General features: G+C 32.9%; 1 protein-coding gene across 1 annotated transcript in view; it reads left to right on the top strand.

Annotated features, from left to right (window-relative positions):
• Positions 1–17,028, top strand: part of LOC130903965 (rab3 GTPase-activating protein catalytic subunit) — a 51,369-nt gene extending 34,341 nt beyond the window's left edge. Inside the window, exons 4-6 of the mRNA XM_057816427.1 lie at positions 9,781–10,078; positions 11,166–11,558; positions 14,081–17,028. Coding sequence (XP_057672410.1) covers positions 9,781–10,078; positions 11,166–11,558; positions 14,081–14,653 — 1,264 coding nt within the window. The 3' untranslated portion in view covers positions 14,654–17,028. The remainder of the gene's footprint in view (positions 1–9,780; positions 10,079–11,165; positions 11,559–14,080) is intronic.
• Positions 17,029–19,139: the final 2,111 nt, after the last annotated feature.

The raw sequence follows: 19,139 nt of genomic DNA, 5'->3' as shown, positions 1-19,139 counted from the left end.
CGTATTGAATAAAAAAACAGGTGAGCATCACATGTCGTTCGGCAATTATAATTCACTGGCGTCTGTTTCGATTTTTTTTTCTCGCACACAGATGAAGTTGTTAAGAAATAAAACAAGAAATAGCAAGGTTAGAATTTCAACTGAAGCAGTAAGTTGCAATGAAAATTTGATCCTTTCCCGTAACCTTAGAAACTGAATTTTTCGTTTGTAATGCTAAGAAAACTCAATTTTATTGGGAAAAGTCACGAATTTCCCAAGGACAATTACCAAGGAATGCCTTAGTGGAATTATGAAGGTTTAATGTACCTCGAAATAATACCAGATGGTCGAGATATCAATGCCGACGTATATAATGAACAGCTGATGAGAAATATCCTAAAGACAATGACAATAAGGTCGGAGAACTTGGTGGTATTGAACTTTTATCACATCCAGCATTTACTCCAGACCTTGCACCGTTAGATTACTATTTATTCAGATGTACGGCAAAATTCTTGCGGAGGCACAAATTTCAATCCAAATGAGATAGTTAGAAGTCTCAAAAAAGTGAACATTAGAATACGATGGGCTGTACTTCTTCTTGTATGATATTTTGAGACTACGAGGGATTCGTTTAAATTATTAGAAATATTCTATAGTTGATTTCGACCGTGACCCATCCGTGACTCCGCCATTGACTCGAGGTATTCAATAAGTTCGTTTCAGTTGACTTTAGAACGGGAGGATACATGGTCGTTCACCTTTTCAAGAATCGACGACAGAAACTTGTTTTTCCATTCTCTCATTTTCTCATTTTTATTATCGAACCTGTTACTGATTGTTTTTTTAAGAAACAATAATAAAATTGGAGTATCTAGTACATAATTTGAGAACAAATTGAATCAAATAAATCGCCGGTACAAGTTTTTAATAAAAAAACGAGATGTATTTCACTTATGCCTGTAGAGGTTTCCAGAAGAAGTCAAGGTTTTCATCCAAGGAATCACATACCTTCATTATAATATGTCAACACTTATCAATTTTCGACATTAAGTTTTTGCTTGACAATCATATAAGTGATTCGTTGTGAATATTTTTCTGGAAATAATGAAAAATTGAGTTTGTAGCTGTCATTCGACGACAGTTCGTGTTACGTGGAAATTTCACGTTAACCGTTCATCACTTGTTTACAACGTAAAGAACCTTTCAAGGCAAACTTCATGCTAGGCTTGTCTAGAGTATAAATAAGGTCACGGTCGACTCGATAAAATTTTGTATTAAGGATGTAAATACCCTCAAATTTAAAATTTCTCATACACCTCGTATTGCTGTGGTATAAAACTTATCTAATTATCAGTTATGGTCCATTCTTTTTGCGCTAGAAGCATTTACATTTCGTTTTAATAAACTAGAACCATCTAAATTAATTTTCCAAGTTATATCGATAATTTGAAATGCAAGAGCGCCCCAAGTGTACAGTTCGCAATATAATTTACCGCACAACACAGCTCTACAAAAAATATTTGCGAATTTATATGTTGTCAATTGCCCATGTCACGAATGTAGAAGATATGGGCAAAATATGTATCCCAAAATGGTTCTGAATAACGTCACAATCGAACAGAACCGCATGTGGTTTGATCCAAGGATCCTTGTGACTTTTTTAATTCAAATACTTTAACTGTACATCCAATTTATAGAAGATATGGATGAGCGGTATAAGAAGGCATCAAGGCAGTATACGAAATCAATTGGTGCGTGCCTGTGTAGGTTTGCTGTATTTAAGCCAAAGCGTTCGAAGATGGCCGCAAACCAGCTCCAAACCAGATAATATTTGACGCGTAGAACCGTACGATGACTATTCAAAAAAGTTCAGCTGAACTCAGCATTCGTATTTTAGAGTCTGTATCCACGAATACCTTCAATATTGTTCGATGGATTCCCAAACTTCAAGCAAAAATTCATGACTGAAACGGGTGCAGTTTTTGAACAGACATGCGTAGACTATTACACTCCCGAAAGCAAGATGTCATCTAAGAGTGGAGGAAGAAGGAGCGCTAGTCAAATCAAAGACAACCAGATCCAGAAGCAAGATTATGATTACTGTATTCTGAGACCGCTGAAGTGCTGTATGTTGATTTTCCATAAATGCTGTAAAACACCCGTTAAACTTGATGATAGCTTGAAACGAAGGAGTATTCCAGCGTTCTTCTTCGGGAGAACGCGCGCCTTCATACCACGCGTCTTACGCTCGATAAAATATCAAACGTAGAGAGGGAGATACCAGATTATCCTACTCACAGCCCGGACTTATTACTCTGCGACTACCACATGCTTGGACCACTAAAAAGAGCCCTTGAAGGTCAAAAATTCAACATCGACGCCGACGATGATATAAAGGAGTTTATGCGAGAATAGCTGTTTGAGTTTCCCAAGGAATTCTTCGATATTGGCATCAAAAAGGTGGCAAAGATATATAACTAGTAGCGAAGCTTATTTGTAGATGATTCGAACTTAACTGTGAAAAGGAAACCAAAACTATTTGCTGTTAGGTTGAACAAGATTCGATTAAGAAAGAATAGAACAAATTTCGACTCTTGATGAAATGAAGAACGCCAGTCGAAGCTTTCAAATTGAAGAATGGAAATTGTCGAAGCATTTTTTCCATTCCGATAGAGGTACCTCCAAAACATGTGATTTGAACGCCTCAAGCGCTTCTCAGGTGTAGAAAAACATTGAACTCTCAATTTATTTTTGATCTACGAGAACTGATTACGTATCAAGGACTGATTCGTCTTTTTGGTTTCAGACAACCATTTGTTTCGAAGTGTTTCGTGAGCAAACAAGTTTTGTGGATTAACTATTTTCAGCATTTAATCACACCGGTATCTAACTCGAAGAAATCTTTTTGACAACCAATTCGTCACGCAATATTGAATGTATCCGAGTGGAACTAAGGCTCAATCATGTCTCAATCTCCCAGTATGTGACATGACGATCTTGTAATATCAGTTTATGCGCAGCATCGAAGTTTTCTGGCACAACAGCCGAATTTGTACGACTTTCATAAAACTCTTCCTGTAGCGAAGTGCCAACACAATTTAATTCGAAAAACCAGCGAAACAATCGAAAGTTCTGAGTACGTTCACCATTACAAATGTCAAACTTTATTATGTCAATGTCAGATTTGACATATTCGCATGTCAAAAGTTAAGTAGCAACTCTCGTATCAAACAAGACTTTAGTGGCGTCATTTTGTGAGCTCATTCGAATTATTGTACAAAATTCAGTAAGTTTGTTATCGAAAAGTGCGTCAGACGGTGTTGATGTAGTGTAGTATGTTCAACATTAAAAAACTGATAACTCCCGGATGTATCATTGTCAGATTATATCTTGTAATTCTGACTGAATTCGAATAAAACCGTTAAAAAATTTATAGGTGAGGTTTTAACGAGTCGTTTAGTTCTATTTTGCATCATGCCATCGGCGTATATGTACGAATAGAATACACGATCCTCCACCTTGACCTTACACGTTTTTCATTTCTTTTTAGAGTCTGCTTTACTGGGGAAAAATACTGAACAAGTCCTTTATTTTTATTTCGATCTGTGTATACGTTTGCGAACGTTCCTTTTTGTTTGGAATTCGATAATTGTATGAACAACGAATTTATTGGAATGATTTGTGAGATTTCACCATTTAGAAATGATTCATTTCCTTCAGTATTTCAGTCAAATAGATAAAATTCGATAGACTGAACCAACGCAACAAATATTTTTGACAATCAAATCAAGTATCCTTTAGCTAAGTGGGACCAAGATTGAATTCGAAAAACCAACGAAACACGATGTCGAAGCGAGTTGGTCGGTCGGTTTAATCCACGTCTAAAGTCGTGTAGAACCTCCAAAAAAATCACGATTGAATTCCGTTTTCGTGTTGTGTGAATTTCATTATGTCAATGTCAGATTTGACATATTCAAATCAGTGTTGCCATATCTCAAAACTTAGGTAGCAACGTATGAATTGATTGATCATATTTTTGATTATTTCAGTTACTTTTTCATATATTATTAAATCGTATTAAAATTATGAATTTTTTAATTGTGGCACTTTGGTTTTGTTCAAATTGGAACATGGACACTTCTCTTTTGAAAGGTTGCCTGTAGATTGAAGATATATCGGTAGAAAATTCTTTCAAACCAATAACGTGCGTTTTAGTATAATTAGCTTCAATCTTTATCTAAAATAGATAAGATATATAGACCATTAAAAGTAATGTTTCGTAAATCTAATTAATGGTTTTTTCTTCCATGAAAGTATTCATCAATTATTTTGCAATTAAATCGAACCGATTAATTTTCTTGCCAATTTAATGCTACGATTAATATTAGAAGGGCATTGTGTAAATTGGTTATAAATTAATAGCGGTTTGGAAGGTGTCAAGTTTTGTATATTCTCGAAACCATCAAAAGTTGCTCAAGTTTTGGTTAGTTTGTTTTATAACTTGATTATACCGCACCAACAAATTTTACAATTTAATTGTTTGGATACGTTCCTCATAATCACAATATTTATTATGTATTTGAATTTGAATAGTTGATTCGTTTCAACTCAACGTTTAAGCGTAGATACCAAAAAATTAATGCAATGCAATGCAAGAATTCTGTGGAGGGTTCGGACTAAATGCTGGATGTAGCATTATCTTCTAAGAAAACCTGTTTACAGGTGTTTAAACTATTAGAGACTAGTCCTAACAACTTACGACATGTTTAAATTTTCACGTACGAAAACTGACACCCTGTGTATATAACGTGATGTACAAAAATAAAAATTTCCTGACGAGAATAAAGCCTGAAAACCTAAACAATATATGATTTCAAATGTTTCCTTTTTACATTTGATTCCTGTAAAATTTTCTTCATAGTATGGTCCTCCATTCAACCAGATTTCAGGTTTCAACCAAGTTCATGGACAAAATGGGTGATTCAATGATTAGATGATGAACGGTAAGTTTATACTTAGTGGTTTTGGTATGGAATTTCAGCAAAATTACCTAAAACACTTACTGGACAACACAATATTATATAGGAATTGCATTTCAGTTTTTGACATGCTACAAGGAAGATGGTGATGATTTGTTTCCTCGGGGAATGAAATTTGAGTATCTTATCTTGACACTTAATGATAATACCCGACTTCACAGTGCAAACGTCATAAAAAACTCTAAAAGAATTTAGCTGGGAAACGTTTGATAATCCTTCGGACATCGCACGTCTCTGATTACACCTAAAATCTTTCCTTGGCGGTCGACGCTTCCACGATGAAGACGAGCTAAAAGAATATGTTGACACGTGGTTGAAAACATATAAAAGCCTACAAAGTTATGTAGGAAATTAGTGCAATAGTTGTAGATTTTTGTACAATAAACATTTTCTCTTTACCTGTACACTTTTTGTTAATATAACCCAAAGAAATCACTCTGTGGAAAATCGCGTATTTCCAATTCGATATCATGTTTATTATTAGGAATAAAAAGACCACATAACGCCCAAAATAACTATTGTATTTACTTTAGTTTGTTTAAAAAAATTATACATGATGCTGATGATGCCTAAAAAGGCTGAAATCGGTTTAAAACTCATGCAATTCTCTTTCAACATTTATATCCCGATAGGACGATCTCACTTAATTCCCCTAGAGAAATCTTGATATGTTCACGTAATATATAGCCAGAAAACCAGTTATTTTCATTAAAATAACGGTTAAACATTTCTTTTCTATCTGTTATTAGAAATTTCCAGCTCTATATTGTTGTGATATTCACCAAAACTAATTTCATAATCATCTGTTTATTCCGATATCATTGTTAAAGTTCGAAACAGACTGTACAATTAATAATATTACCGCTAGTTGATGGTATTGATGATAATGATGACTTGATAGAAATATTTACCGCTATAAGTTTAGTTCCGGCCTTGATAAATTAATTATTGAAGTCGGCGTTTATATTCGATTAGAGTTATTGATTTTGTTTTTCAAGTTGTATATAAATTTCAAAGAACTAACGAGAAGAAACAATCATTATAAAAAAATAAAGAATTTGTACGAAATTCATATATTCATTAGCGGAAATTCACTCAAGCCTCAATTATCTGGGGCAATTAGAAAAGAATATACGTCTTGTGGACTTTCTTAAAAGTATTTTTTTTTTTGAAATTTCGTTTGACGTCAAAAATACCATACGATCTTTCTCCTCTTCGAGCGAGTTTAAGTCGTGTGAATGGAAAAAAGTCTAGAAGAATAATATCTGGCGAGTGAGGTGGAAATTCAGTTTGCACCAGCCTCTTTTTTTCCAGTATATTTGACGATATTACATATGCGAAGACAAGCATTTTCTTTAAACAAAGAACTATGAAGCTTGCTTATATTTAAATTCTGCGTATTCTTACGGTATTCATTAAGGTTAGAAATTTCTTATCATGTCTGTTTAAAATTAACAAAAGTGAAGGAACTCGGTACTTCATGAGGTTACCTCCTTGTCTCAAAAAAAAAAGACTCGAAGTAAAGGCGTCGTTAAGAACCAGGGCAGCTTCACAAGCCCCAACTTTTAGCTTGAAATGGTTTATTAAGGTCATAATACAATATAAATTACGGCATTCGTTAATGTTAGAAATTTCTTGCGGATATTGCCTTTGGTTGGATTGGACTCCAAGTAAGGGCGTCATTAAGAACCAGGGCAACTTCACAAGTTCTTTACAGCTTCGGCTACTGGAAAAAGTACTAACTACCGTTTTATTACGTGATTTTTTTCTGCTGTGTGATGAAATGTATCAGCATTCATTTTTCTTTGAATCTAAATATTTCACCCCTTAAGTCAGCCTTGTTTTGCGAACAAAAAATAATCGGATAGTGCCGGCTCAGGTCTGTACTGTGGGTGATCAATATCTGTAAACCCACTTTCGCGACAAGTAGCATTGGAAATCCAAGTGGTTGTGGACTGGAGTTTGTCTTGAAGCAAGCGCTGATTTAGTCGCGGTTTTATCAATAATTTTTTGACGCAACTACCTTACCAAGTCAGAGTTATATACCGCGTTCGGTATTGTATTTGAATCGTTGATGTCAATCATTTTTTTGGTGTTTTTCGCGATGATTTTTGGCACAGATTCTCCTTTCCGACGTCACTACATAGTATCTCCTTTGAATTTCGAATTATATTAAAAAGTCTGTGCTGCAATTTCTTTCATTTTTAGGCACCGGTAACTTAGAACAGTTTCTTTTACTAATTTAACGTTTTCTACAATAGTCATCGTCAGAGAACCCCACCTACGTGGGTCATCTTGTAATGGCTCTCACCCCCAAAGAAACAACTTTTTAATATTGAAAATAATGGATAAAAGTCACCGTAAACAGCCTCGATTCTGTTTTTGATTTGTGTTGTCGTCCAAAATTTTATACCGATTTTCTTGCGGCGCATCTGGACAATCTTTATTTTAGAAATTTATTACTTTGAGCATTTTCGGAAATGAATTCGGAGATCTGACATATTTCTAATATTGGATCAATATCATCGATTCCCTCATGAATAATCTTACCTATTACCTTTCCTAATTTTATTTTTTTGTTAATTTTTATGTATTTGCGATGTCTAATGAGTAAGTACTTATGTGTATTATATTTGCGACAATAATAATATATCATTATTAAATCTCGAGAACAATGCGTTGGTAGTGTGGGAAAAACGTCATGCAAATAAAGCTGGGAAAACTCCTTAAACCCATTTTCGCTCTTATTTGCTAAATAACATATTATACTTAACATAGACGTCACGTTTAATGAAAAAACACTTATTTTATATTATTTTCAATTGTTTTAATGTAAGTAAAAACCATTAATCAATTTCTATAAAGAGTGTCCGATTCTCCGAAACCATGAATTACCGCATAAGTTTTTTATTCACTTCCGGTATTACAATTCTCCTCAACCTTATCAGTGCGACGCCCTTCTATAGTCGGGCCGGAAGCTTTTCATGCTTTGCTCTACTTTAGAAGGTCTAAACGAATTTTCTGTGCTTCTCGACCATACCTAAAGTCGGATACAATATTTTCAGCATTTGACTGTTGCAACTGACTAACATAATCAGTTGATATTGATAATATTGATAAAGTAATATTATCAGTGAAAAGGTTAAATATTATTATCAATACGCTACCCAGTAATACTTAGTTGCCGTGGCAAATATTGAAATCCCGTTATTAACTAGCTTTGAATTTATAATAAGATAAAAAAAAAAACGATTCTCAAATTTTAAAATTAATGCCACATGATAGATTTATTCGAATGGGCGTGTGTGTGATGAAGAATTTTCAAAAAGTCTTTTTATATTCACACTACCAATTGAATTTTAGTATACACACTTCTAGATGTTCAAGCATCGATCAATAATCAAATATTATGCACCTGTATAAACAAATATAAAAGAATAAATTGTCCTCCCACTCCTTTTGACTCAATAATAATATGTATTGTGTATATAGGCGCTCCACAATCAATTTCTCTTTGCTCGACGTTATTTTTTCCACCGGCCTAATGCTGTGTGCATTTGCAAACTGTTACCAGTTAAATAGGTTCTAAAAAAACCTTTACACCGATAAAAAGTAACCAAGGAAATGCGAATCCGCGTGGAGGCGAAACCTCTACCAGCCTAAACTGTCAGCCACTATTATCCGAAATTTAAAGCTAGTTTTGAATAAAACCAATTCCACTCATGTCTCCTATGAGCCTCCAAGTATTATTTCGCGAGGAAGGCATTAGATAATTTGCTTTTTCTTCTTGATTACTTTCCCCAATCGATGCTGATGCATAGCGTCCAACTTCGCTCTTCGCGTCGAAGCTTCCATTTTTTTTTAGAGCTAAGCATTGCTTCGACCAATGTCTCTGATGTGATGCCTTGAACCAGCGTGGCCTACAGTTCATGTCGGTATATCTCAAATTTGGGATTAAAAAAAAATTTATCTGCTCTGCTGCAAGCTGGACATTCCGGGGACTGAAAGTACCCATGCCTAGACAGCATATGCTGAAGGTACCAGTTAACAGCTTTAGTTTTATATAATTACTTAAGCGGTTGATCCAGCGTTCCTTGGAATGTAGAGAGCCCTTATAGGTAATACATTTCACATATATTTTGCTTAGATTGAACACAACTGAAGCTGAAATTGTTTGCAAGTCGTGGTTGGAAAAAACTTTTTATATTTCCGCTACAAAATATATTTGTACCCCTTTGGTAAGTTTTCTTTAAAAATTATAATGTATGGGTGTATTTGCTTGATAAAACGTTTATGTCACGCAATGTTCATTTCATGTTTCTGTGAGAAATCAAAAAATGATATGATATAAACCCCAATTTGTCTAAATCTTCCGTCTCTACATCCTCCAAATATTGTATTTCAATTTCAAAAGGTTTAGCTCGGCATGACATTAATTACTATTTTGAGACACACTGTAGAACAAAATATATTGAATTAATACGAAGAAATTAAGTAATGATTTGAACTAAAAAGTTACTCTCTATAAATAACTATAATTTCACTCTTCCACATGATTGTCGAACAAATTATTCAGTAACAAACCATGAAATTTATTTATCATACAATTCTGATTTCTTTAATCTCAGCTAAATGAATTTTCTATCACATTTTCTATTAGCGCGCGCCTAGCGGCGTCAAACAAACGTTAGTTTCTTTCTGTATAACCCTCGTAGATGATATCTTGTTTGTAATAGTCACACATTTTATTTCATTATAGATTATCTCCAGGTTTAGACGTAAGAACGTGTTTGCTGCATCAAAAACTTCAAATGTTGAATCACTGCATAGAAAGGAAAATAACGAGAGAAAACGCCCAACAACCCATGTACGAATCAGCAGAAGACTCGTCCACAGATGACGAATTCTACGATTGTTCGTCCGAAAAACCTCCCGAAGAGAAAAGTAAAGAGAAACAATCTCTATGGAATCAACCCGTCGGAAGATTGTGCAAATGTGGAAATTTGAAATTGTTGAAAACCGGAAACACTCTGTATATTCCCGTAACACAGGAACAGGTGAATCATAACATTTGTTCTCGATAGTAAACTATCCATCCATTGCGCTATATCTTGTTACTGTTATAACCCAAAATGGTTCAAGATCTACGAGTGGTTGTTGTTTGCTTCTCTGCTGGTCTAGAATATCCTCTGGCACTTGTTATCCTTTTAATTTCGTCTCTGTTCATCTATATGAGCTGATCCATCTTCTGACCCATGTATTAGAGAAGCTATTGATCTAGTGTATACCCCGGATTGTTCACCACCTTCCTTGAGGAAAATTGAAATTGCTCTGACTCTGATAGATATTACTTGGTAAAAAGATTTCAAATGGCAATGTCTCCAGTCCACTATTTGGCTAATATATTTGATTTGAACGTATAGAATTGAGCCAGGAACAACGAGAACCAGGTCTTGAATATGGTAAAACTCTTTGAGAAATAATCTTGAACGGAGTTATAATAGACTTTGTTCAGCAGCTTCATCTGCTGGACTTGAACGTTTGTTTTCTACATTTGGTGTAATTCACTTTCAAAAATTTGTTTCAAACAGTTTAACTGTTTTCAAAGGAGAATTTTTATGCCATAACTACAAGGCAAGGGAATCAGCCTTCATCATTTCAAAATCATGGACTCTTCAAGTTATCTTTGTTGATATTTTCTGCTTCACTTTTGTCGTGTCTGGTTCATTCTTTTCATATTTAATATTATCTGTTTTTAGAGCTTTTTTTTTTCTCTTCTTCGATTGGATCCCGTCGCTGCATCTGTCTCCGTAGTTCTCAGTGAACTCTGTCCTTATGTCGCAGTTCTATCAACAGCAACAATTATAGACGGTTCACAAATTCCGCGGCGAGTCCAACTTTTTGGAGTCCAAACAAAGCAATTATATAAAACGTCTTTTTTTGAAAATATTTCTTCAATACTCATTCTGACACAATCTAAAATATCAATATATACAATTTGGTGATATGATCCTTCCTTATTTCGAACATCTGTTCTTCCTGGATAGTATTTGTCATCGTTAAACCACCTCCAAGTTCAGTACATTATATCTAAATATTCCAATTCCTATAATTCCCGAAATTTCAAATGTTGTTTTCTAATAGGCACTGAAAACTGAAGACCAAGTGCAAGAACATTCCGATTTTCTCCTTAACCTCGGTTCAAACGCGGAAGCAACAGAAATAAGAGCCAGATTGATGAGCGCTTCGTTACTTTCCGATATGGAATCCTTCAAAGCAGCCAATCCTGGAGCCGTAGTCGAGGACTTTATAAGATGGTATTCACCTGCCGATTGGATAGAAGAAGACGAATTGGATCAGTGGGGTCAAAAAGTGGGACATTTAAGTTCGAGAATGCTCATCGCTGAAAATAATATCTGGATGGAAACATGGGAATCCGCAAAACCAGTACCGGCGCATAGGCAGAAGAGATTGTTCGACGATACGAGGGAAGCCGAAAAGGTTTTGCAATTTTTGGATTTGAGATCGATCGCACAGGTAAATCTCTTAATTGTTAATGAAATTAATTCCAAACAAATTTGTTATTTAATTGGACCATTAACTTTCGGTATCGAGACTTTCAATTCGTTGTCTTAAAAACAAGAATGCAGCGTCGACCAGTGAAGACAGGAATTCAGCGTGAATTAGTGAGAATTTTCGATTCGATTTCTTAAAAACAGAAATGCAGTATCGGACAGTGGGAGTTTTCGATTCGAAAAACGGAAACGTAACGTCAATCTGAAAGAAATTTCGCTTCGCTTTTTTTCAAAAAAAAAAAAAAAGTAATGTAGCGTCAATCTGTGCGAATTTTCGCTTCGCTTTTTAAAAAAAGGAATTTAGCGTCAATCTGTGGAGATTTTCGCTTCGCTTTTTATAAAAATGGAATGTAGCGTCAATCTGTGGGAATTTTCGCTTCAAGTTTTTTTTTAAAAAGGAATGTGGCGTCAATCTGTGGGATTTGTGATTCGCTTTTTTAAAAAAAGGAATGTAGAGTCAAACTGAGAGAATTTTCGCTTCGCTTTTTCAAAAAAAAGTAATGTAGCGTCAATCTGTGGGAATTTTCGCTTCGCTTAAAAAAAAAAGGTATTTAGCGTGAATCTGTGGAGATTTTCGATTCGATTTTTATAAAAATTGAATGTAGCCTCAATCTGTGGGAATTTTCGCTTCAAGTTTTTTTTTAAAAAGGAATGTAGCGTCAATCTGTGAGGATTTGTGCTTCGCTTTAAAAAAAAAGGAATGTAGCGTTAATCTGTGGGGATTTTCGCTTCACTTTTTATAAAAATTGAATGTAGCGTCAATCTGTGGGAATTTTCGCTTCGCTTTAAAAAAAAAAGGAATTTAGCGTGAATCTGTGGAGATTTTCGATTCGATTTTTATAAAAATTGAATGTAGCCTCAATCTGTGGGAATTTTCGCTTCAAGTTTTTTTTTAAAAAGGAATGTAGCGTCAATCTGTGAGGATTTGTGCTTCGCTTTAAAAAAAAAGGAATGTAGCGTTAATCTGTGGGGATTTTCGCTTCACTTTTTATAAAAATTGAATGTAGCGTCAATCTGTGGGAATTTTCGCTTCGCTTTAAAAAAAAAAGGAATTTAGCGTGAATCTGTGGAGATTTTCGATTCGATTTTTATAAAAATTGAATGTAGCCTCAATCTGTGGGAATTTTCGCTTCAAGTTTTTTTTTTAAAAAGGAATGTAGCGTCAATCTGTGAGGATTTGTGCTTCGCTTTAAAAAAAAAGGAATGTAGCGTTAATCTGTGGGGATTTTCGCTTCACTTTTTATAAAAATTGAATGTAGCGTCAATCTGTGGGGATTTTCGCTTCGCTTTAAAAAAAAAGGTATTTAGCGTGAATCTGTGGAGATTTTCGATTCGATTTTTATAAAAATTGAATGTAGCCTCAATCTGTGGGAATTTTCGCTTCAAGTTTTTTTTTAAAAAGGAATGTAGCGTCAATCTGTGAGGATTTGTGCTTCGCTTTAAAAAAAAAGGAATGTAGCGTTAATCTGTGGGGATTTTCGCTTAACTTTTTATAAAAATGGAATGTAGCGTCAATCTGTGGGGATTTTCGCTTAACTTTTTATAAAAATTGAATGTAGCGTCAATCTGTGGAGATTTTCGCTTCGCTTTTTATAAAAAAGGAATGTAGCGTTAATCTGTGGGGATTTTCGCTTCACTTTTTATAAAAAAATGAATGTAGAGTCAAACTGAGAGAATTTTCGCTTCGCTTTTTATAAAAAAGGAATGTAGAGTCAAACTGTGGGAAAATTCGCTTAGCTTTTTTTTAAAAATAGGAGTTGGGCATCAATTAGTGGAGATTTTTAAATCGCTGACTTAGAAACAGGAAAGCAGCGTCACCTAGTGGTTATCAGAAATCGTTTCCACGTTATACATTATAATTTTTTCCAATATTCAATTATTACAAGATTTACTGAGAAGAAATCATCTAAAATAATCGAATTGGTTGACAATTCATTTGTAAGAATCGAAAATCGATATAGAACCAAGAAAGCATTGAAAACTGTTTCCTATTTCTTTGGAGTAATTCAAAGCAGCCAAGGGAAAAAAGATCGTTTCAAGATTAAGTCTTTCTGTTAATATATTTCATTTTTAGCGGAAAATTTTCTATGGAATTTGATAATAATAAGAAAAAAAAATTAGAAGTATGTTGTGTGAAGTAAACAAAAGCGAAATTTAAATAAGAATGAACGTAATTTCGACGAGAGAAATTCTTAAACTAGTAAACTACTCGAACGGAAATTCAATCTCAAATCATAATTACTTTCTGCAAGTTTCAAATTTATACTACAAAATATATTTCAATTGTTTAATTAAAAACCGTGTACCTACAACGATCAACAATTCTATTGTCCTTTTCAACATAAAGAAAATTCAATTTCAGGATAACCACAAGATGAATACCCCAAAAATTAGTAATGATTCTCGTTAATTTTCTTGATAAAAAAAAAATATAATTTCGTCAATTTTTCATTCGATGACAGTACATTAGTCGATTTTTTCCAGATTTGTGAATTGATTATTCCGATTCTAACGCACGCCGCCATCTATAGATTAATAGAAGAATGTCAGACGTTCGCTCAAGACCACCAAGAACTTTCTTCTAAAATAACGAAACTAATACGTATCGGCGAACATCTCACGCGGGAACAAAAGGTGCAGTTACGTAGATTCGAATCCTTCATCCACGAAATTACATCACTAGAATTGCTCGTTTCTCAAATGAATTCCCTCCATTACAAATTGAATCCATCGAGGGCAGTCAACGAACGTATCAACGATATAGTTGTCCACCTGGTATCGGGTGACGAAGTCGTATTGGAGGATATGAGTGAATCGGAAGTCGGAAGTAGAATAGTATCCATGTTCGCGGAAGCGCAAAAAGCGATTCCCGGTGACGATAAAGAAGTGAATAAAACGTCGTTTCCATCGCCGGCCGTTAGGGAATTCGTTCTGCGCGCCAACGCCGTCAAACCCGCCGTTCATTCGGCGAAATGTCCGCAGTTTTTGAGAGCTGTTTTGAGTAAAGATGAATTTAGGTTATGCGGGGCTTTTTCGGAAGATACGGTCTTCTTTTAGGATCATTTTTCTATTTAAACATGAAAATATTATCACAGCGTCAATTTTCTTTCCATTTAGATTAATTTTGGTTTTTGATTTTGAAAAAAAAAATAGTTTTTTCATATATTTTATATTTGTTTTTATCAGGTTTATTACTGTCTTGTCTTATATATCTTATACTATCATCATTCTGATCATTTCTAGATATTTTTTTCTCTTGGTATCCTTTTTCTGATTATTTTCGACCTTTTTCTTTGTTACAAGTTTCAGGATGTTACAATTAATATTTATCCTTTTACGATTTTTATTATCTTTTATTCAAATCTGTAATCATTTCTCTTTTAGATCATTTTAAGAATGTAAGCCTGAATTTTTATTTTTTTTTATTTATTTATTAATGTTATTTCTTCATTTTTTTTTTTCATCAAATAATCAAATCAAAATTATTATCGTTTCTTCGAGATTTGGTTATTAATGTCCTTCTGCTTCTTATATTTTCATAGGATAATCATTTTGCTCCTGCCAATTTTCTTTGTATCATTCTCTATTGATTTTTCTATAAAGTAACGTTCTCAAAATATCTATTCAATCTCCCTTTTTATTTCTTTGTATTCTTCCTAGATCTTCTTCCACTTTACCTCTTCATTTTCTGTATTTCTATCTATTTCTGCCAACTTTGATCAAACTACAATATTAAATGGATTCTTTCTCTTTCCGAATTTTTCTATGATTTACTTATTATTATTATCCTGCAAATTTTTACATTTTCATTCCTCGGTCTTCTTTCAGGATAATTATTCCATTTCTGCCAATTTTCATTTTTGTCTTCGTCATTATTTTAAAGTATTTAATGACTATTGACTCAAATCTTGAATTTTACTCATTTTTTATTATTTTTCTTCTACTTTGATCCACTTCACATTTTGTACATCAGTCATTTTGTCCTTTTTCAGCTAATTTCATCAAGTTTTAATAAGTTATGTTCCTTCAATAATTTTTCGACCACTCTTTTTATTTATTTCTATTCTTTTCGACTCTTTATCCACTTTTTCATCCTATTCCTGCCAATTTTGATTAAATCATGTCAATGATCTTCGTTTTTTGGGAACATTTATATTTCTTGGTATACTTGTTCGTCTTTTTACTATTCCAAATTTTTAATCATCATTTTCCTATATTTCACCTTTTCCTATTTCACATTTTGTTCACCTGTCACATGTCAACAATTTTTCAAATATTTTCCTACAATTTCTATTACTAAATATCTTTATTTAGTATTTATTCAACCTCCCTTTTTATTTATTTCTATTTTTTCTCGTTTTAATTTACTTCCTCTTTTAATTATGTATATGCATTCCTTCTAATTTCTGTCGACTTTTATTTTGTTCAATTATCATCATCTTCTTTCTCAATTTTCTCATACATTAGTTACTATTATCATGTTCCTACCGTTTACATTTTCATTTTTTGTCCTAATTTCTTCATTTTTTAGTCTTCTAATGTCTCTGAAACTTTTTTTCCAATTTATTTTTTATTATCATAATTTTTAAGCAACACAGTCTCTTTTGTAGATCTTCTTTCACATGCTCTATTTATTAATCCATTGTAATTTTTTTTTATTCTTATATCATTTATAATTCATGACAATTGTTTAATTCATTTCATCCTTTCTTACCATTTGGTCGTTCTATTTGCTTTTGATTCAAAATTTATCTTATTTTCACATTTTCTATATTACTTTCCTATTTGATGTTTCTACTTCTTATTTTTTATTGTTTATTGTTTTATTTATTCGGTTTGTTTTCACTACTTCATCATCGTTAAAAATTTAATCAATGGTATTCACTTTTTTATCACCTTCTATTACTAGTTTTTTTTTTATTTCTTGTTCTGAATTATTTTTTTTTTCAATATCTTTTATTGTTATAATTATTTTAGTTAGTTTTTATCCATTTTCATTGCATCATCATTATCTTAGAAAAAAATAGCTGATGAATATAACTTTGGATGCAATTTATTCATCTCATTGTTTCGTAACTAACTCCTTCAATTGCTTCTTGGTCTTTTTCTTTATTCAGATTTTCTTTTCCTCTCTTTATATTCTATCAATGATTATTATATTCAAACTATCTAAAAATGTTAGAATCAAAGTTTTTTTATTACCTTTTCATGCCAAAAAAAGAAATTCTGTAGACTTAGAATGGATGATGTATCATATCATTAACAAATCTTCCAACTTATATTTTGACATTCAACTTGACACAAATTTGGAGTGTATGATTTTGTAAAACGAAATCGAATTAAATTTTGTCAATTTATGGAACATATTTATAAATATTTTATCGGTGATTGTATCATTAATTATGTTAAATAAAAGTTTTAATATAAACAAATCTTTGTTTACATATTCCTATTCCATTTCTCCATTTTCCTACATTTAAACCAATACTCATAGTTATACTGTCTAAAACACGTTTCGATAATCAAATTATCGTCTTCAGAGCCAAACAAAAACACTTTTTTCAAACGACATCCGAAGAAACTGTCAAAAATATAACACCAAATACGATTAAGATGAACTGTAATATTGGAACTACGAATAAGTATGTAAATTCATGACCATGAATTATTTAGAACCAGAAAAACTAAAAATTTAGGCAGAGGTTTCATTTGGAGAACGGGAAAATAGATTGAAGACTTTTAAGAAAATCCACAATGGAAAAATTTTACAGTGGTGTCATCTGAGGACTGGCAGAAGTATCAGTGGAAAAAAGTACAGAAAACTTGAAGGATACCCATAAAAGAAAAGCTGATGATTCCTGCAGTGGTTTCATCTAAAGACTACCAGAAGTATTGGGAGAAAAAAGAACAGAAAACTTGGAGAAAATCCACAAAGGAAAAACTAATGATTCCTACAGTGGTTTAATGTAAAGACTGGCAGAAGTATCAGGGGAAAATAACAGAAAACTTGGAGAAAATCTACAAAGGAAAAATTAATGATTACTACAGTGGTTTAATGTGAAGACTGGCAAAAGTATCAGGGGGAAAATAACAGAAAACTTGGAGAAAATCCACAAAGGAAAAATTAATGATTCCTACAGTGGTTTAATGAGAAGACTGGCAAAAGTATCAGGGAAAAAATAATAGAAAACTTGGAGAAAATCTACAAAGGAAAAATTAATGATTCCTACAGTGGTTTAATGTGAAGACTGGCAAAAGTATCAGGGGGAAAATAACAGAAAACTTGGAGAAAATCCACAAAGGAAAAATTAATGATTCCTACAGTGGTTTAATGTGAAGACTGGCAAAAGTATCAGGGGGAAAATAACAGAAAACTTGGAGAAAATCCACAAAGGAAAAATTAATGATTCCTACAGTGGTTTAATGTGAAGACTGGCAAAAGTATCAGGGAAAAAATAATAGAAAACTTGGAGAAAATCCACAAAGGAAAAATTAATGATTCCTACATTGGTTTAATCTGAGGACTGGCAGAAGTGTCAGGGGAAAAAGAACAGAAAAATCAAATCAAATGACAAAATGCTGAAAAATTCTCAGCAGAGCTACCAGTTCAAAATTTGGCACAATAGAAGAGGTGGTGGGAAAAAAAATTTGGTTAGGTTAGGTTAGGTTAGATTCTAATCTTTGTTTTTAAACCTTATGTGCTATTTTACGAAAATATGTTTCATTCTCACTTTTAAAGTACTTTGGAAGCGCTAAAAAACCAATCTATGTGCGAGAAAAAATTTTCTTTTGGTTGGAGCCTCACTTCTAATTTACCAGTCGATTTAAATTAAAAGAGTTCGCAAACTTTTAACTTTTTACTTCAATTCCTTAATTTTGTGAGGTTATGAGCACAAAATTTAAGTCAGTCTGAACTGGTGGCATTGTTTTGTTTGCCACCTCCATTCTTTTATGGTTATGCAAATAATATTCGCATTTTTGCGCCGATTTCCGCCGTGGTGTTTTATTTTCAAAGCTGATATCAAAAAAATTGGGAAAAACAATGAAGAATTGGGAAAACGATGAAAAACTGATAGATAGTGTCAGGTACTTTCCATATTTTTATGACAAAAAGGACCCATACAGGAAATTTCTATTGGATTATCAGTCATTTGTAATTAACCATAATTTACTGGATAAAAAAATACCACCACTAAAGTTTAGCTTCATTTAGAGTACGTTTTTTAATTGATGATTATAAATAATAAAATTGCATATATTATTTATGTGTTCGTAAAATCTGATAAATCCATAAAAATCTTTCAAGCCCTCAAATCAATATCTAGTCATAAAACGACAATAAAAATTCATTAACTAAAGATATGATGCTTTATTTCTTTATTGTCCCTTATCGATCACAAATTATAAAAAAATATGGTTCGAATTTACCAGATAACATAATAAACAAAAAAAAAATTTTTGACTCATATTTTAGTAGATTTAACAGACATGTACGCACAGCTAGGTGTGAAAATTTTTGTTTGTAATAATAAACAATCCATGA

The sequence above is a fragment of the Diorhabda carinulata genome, chromosome 2 (genome assembly GCF_026250575.1).
Source record: "Diorhabda carinulata isolate Delta chromosome 2, icDioCari1.1, whole genome shotgun sequence".
Lineage (NCBI taxonomy): Eukaryota > Metazoa > Arthropoda > Insecta > Coleoptera > Chrysomelidae > Diorhabda > Diorhabda carinulata.
Note: the sequence above shows the minus strand (reverse complement) of the source record. Positions and strands in the feature narration are given on the sequence as shown.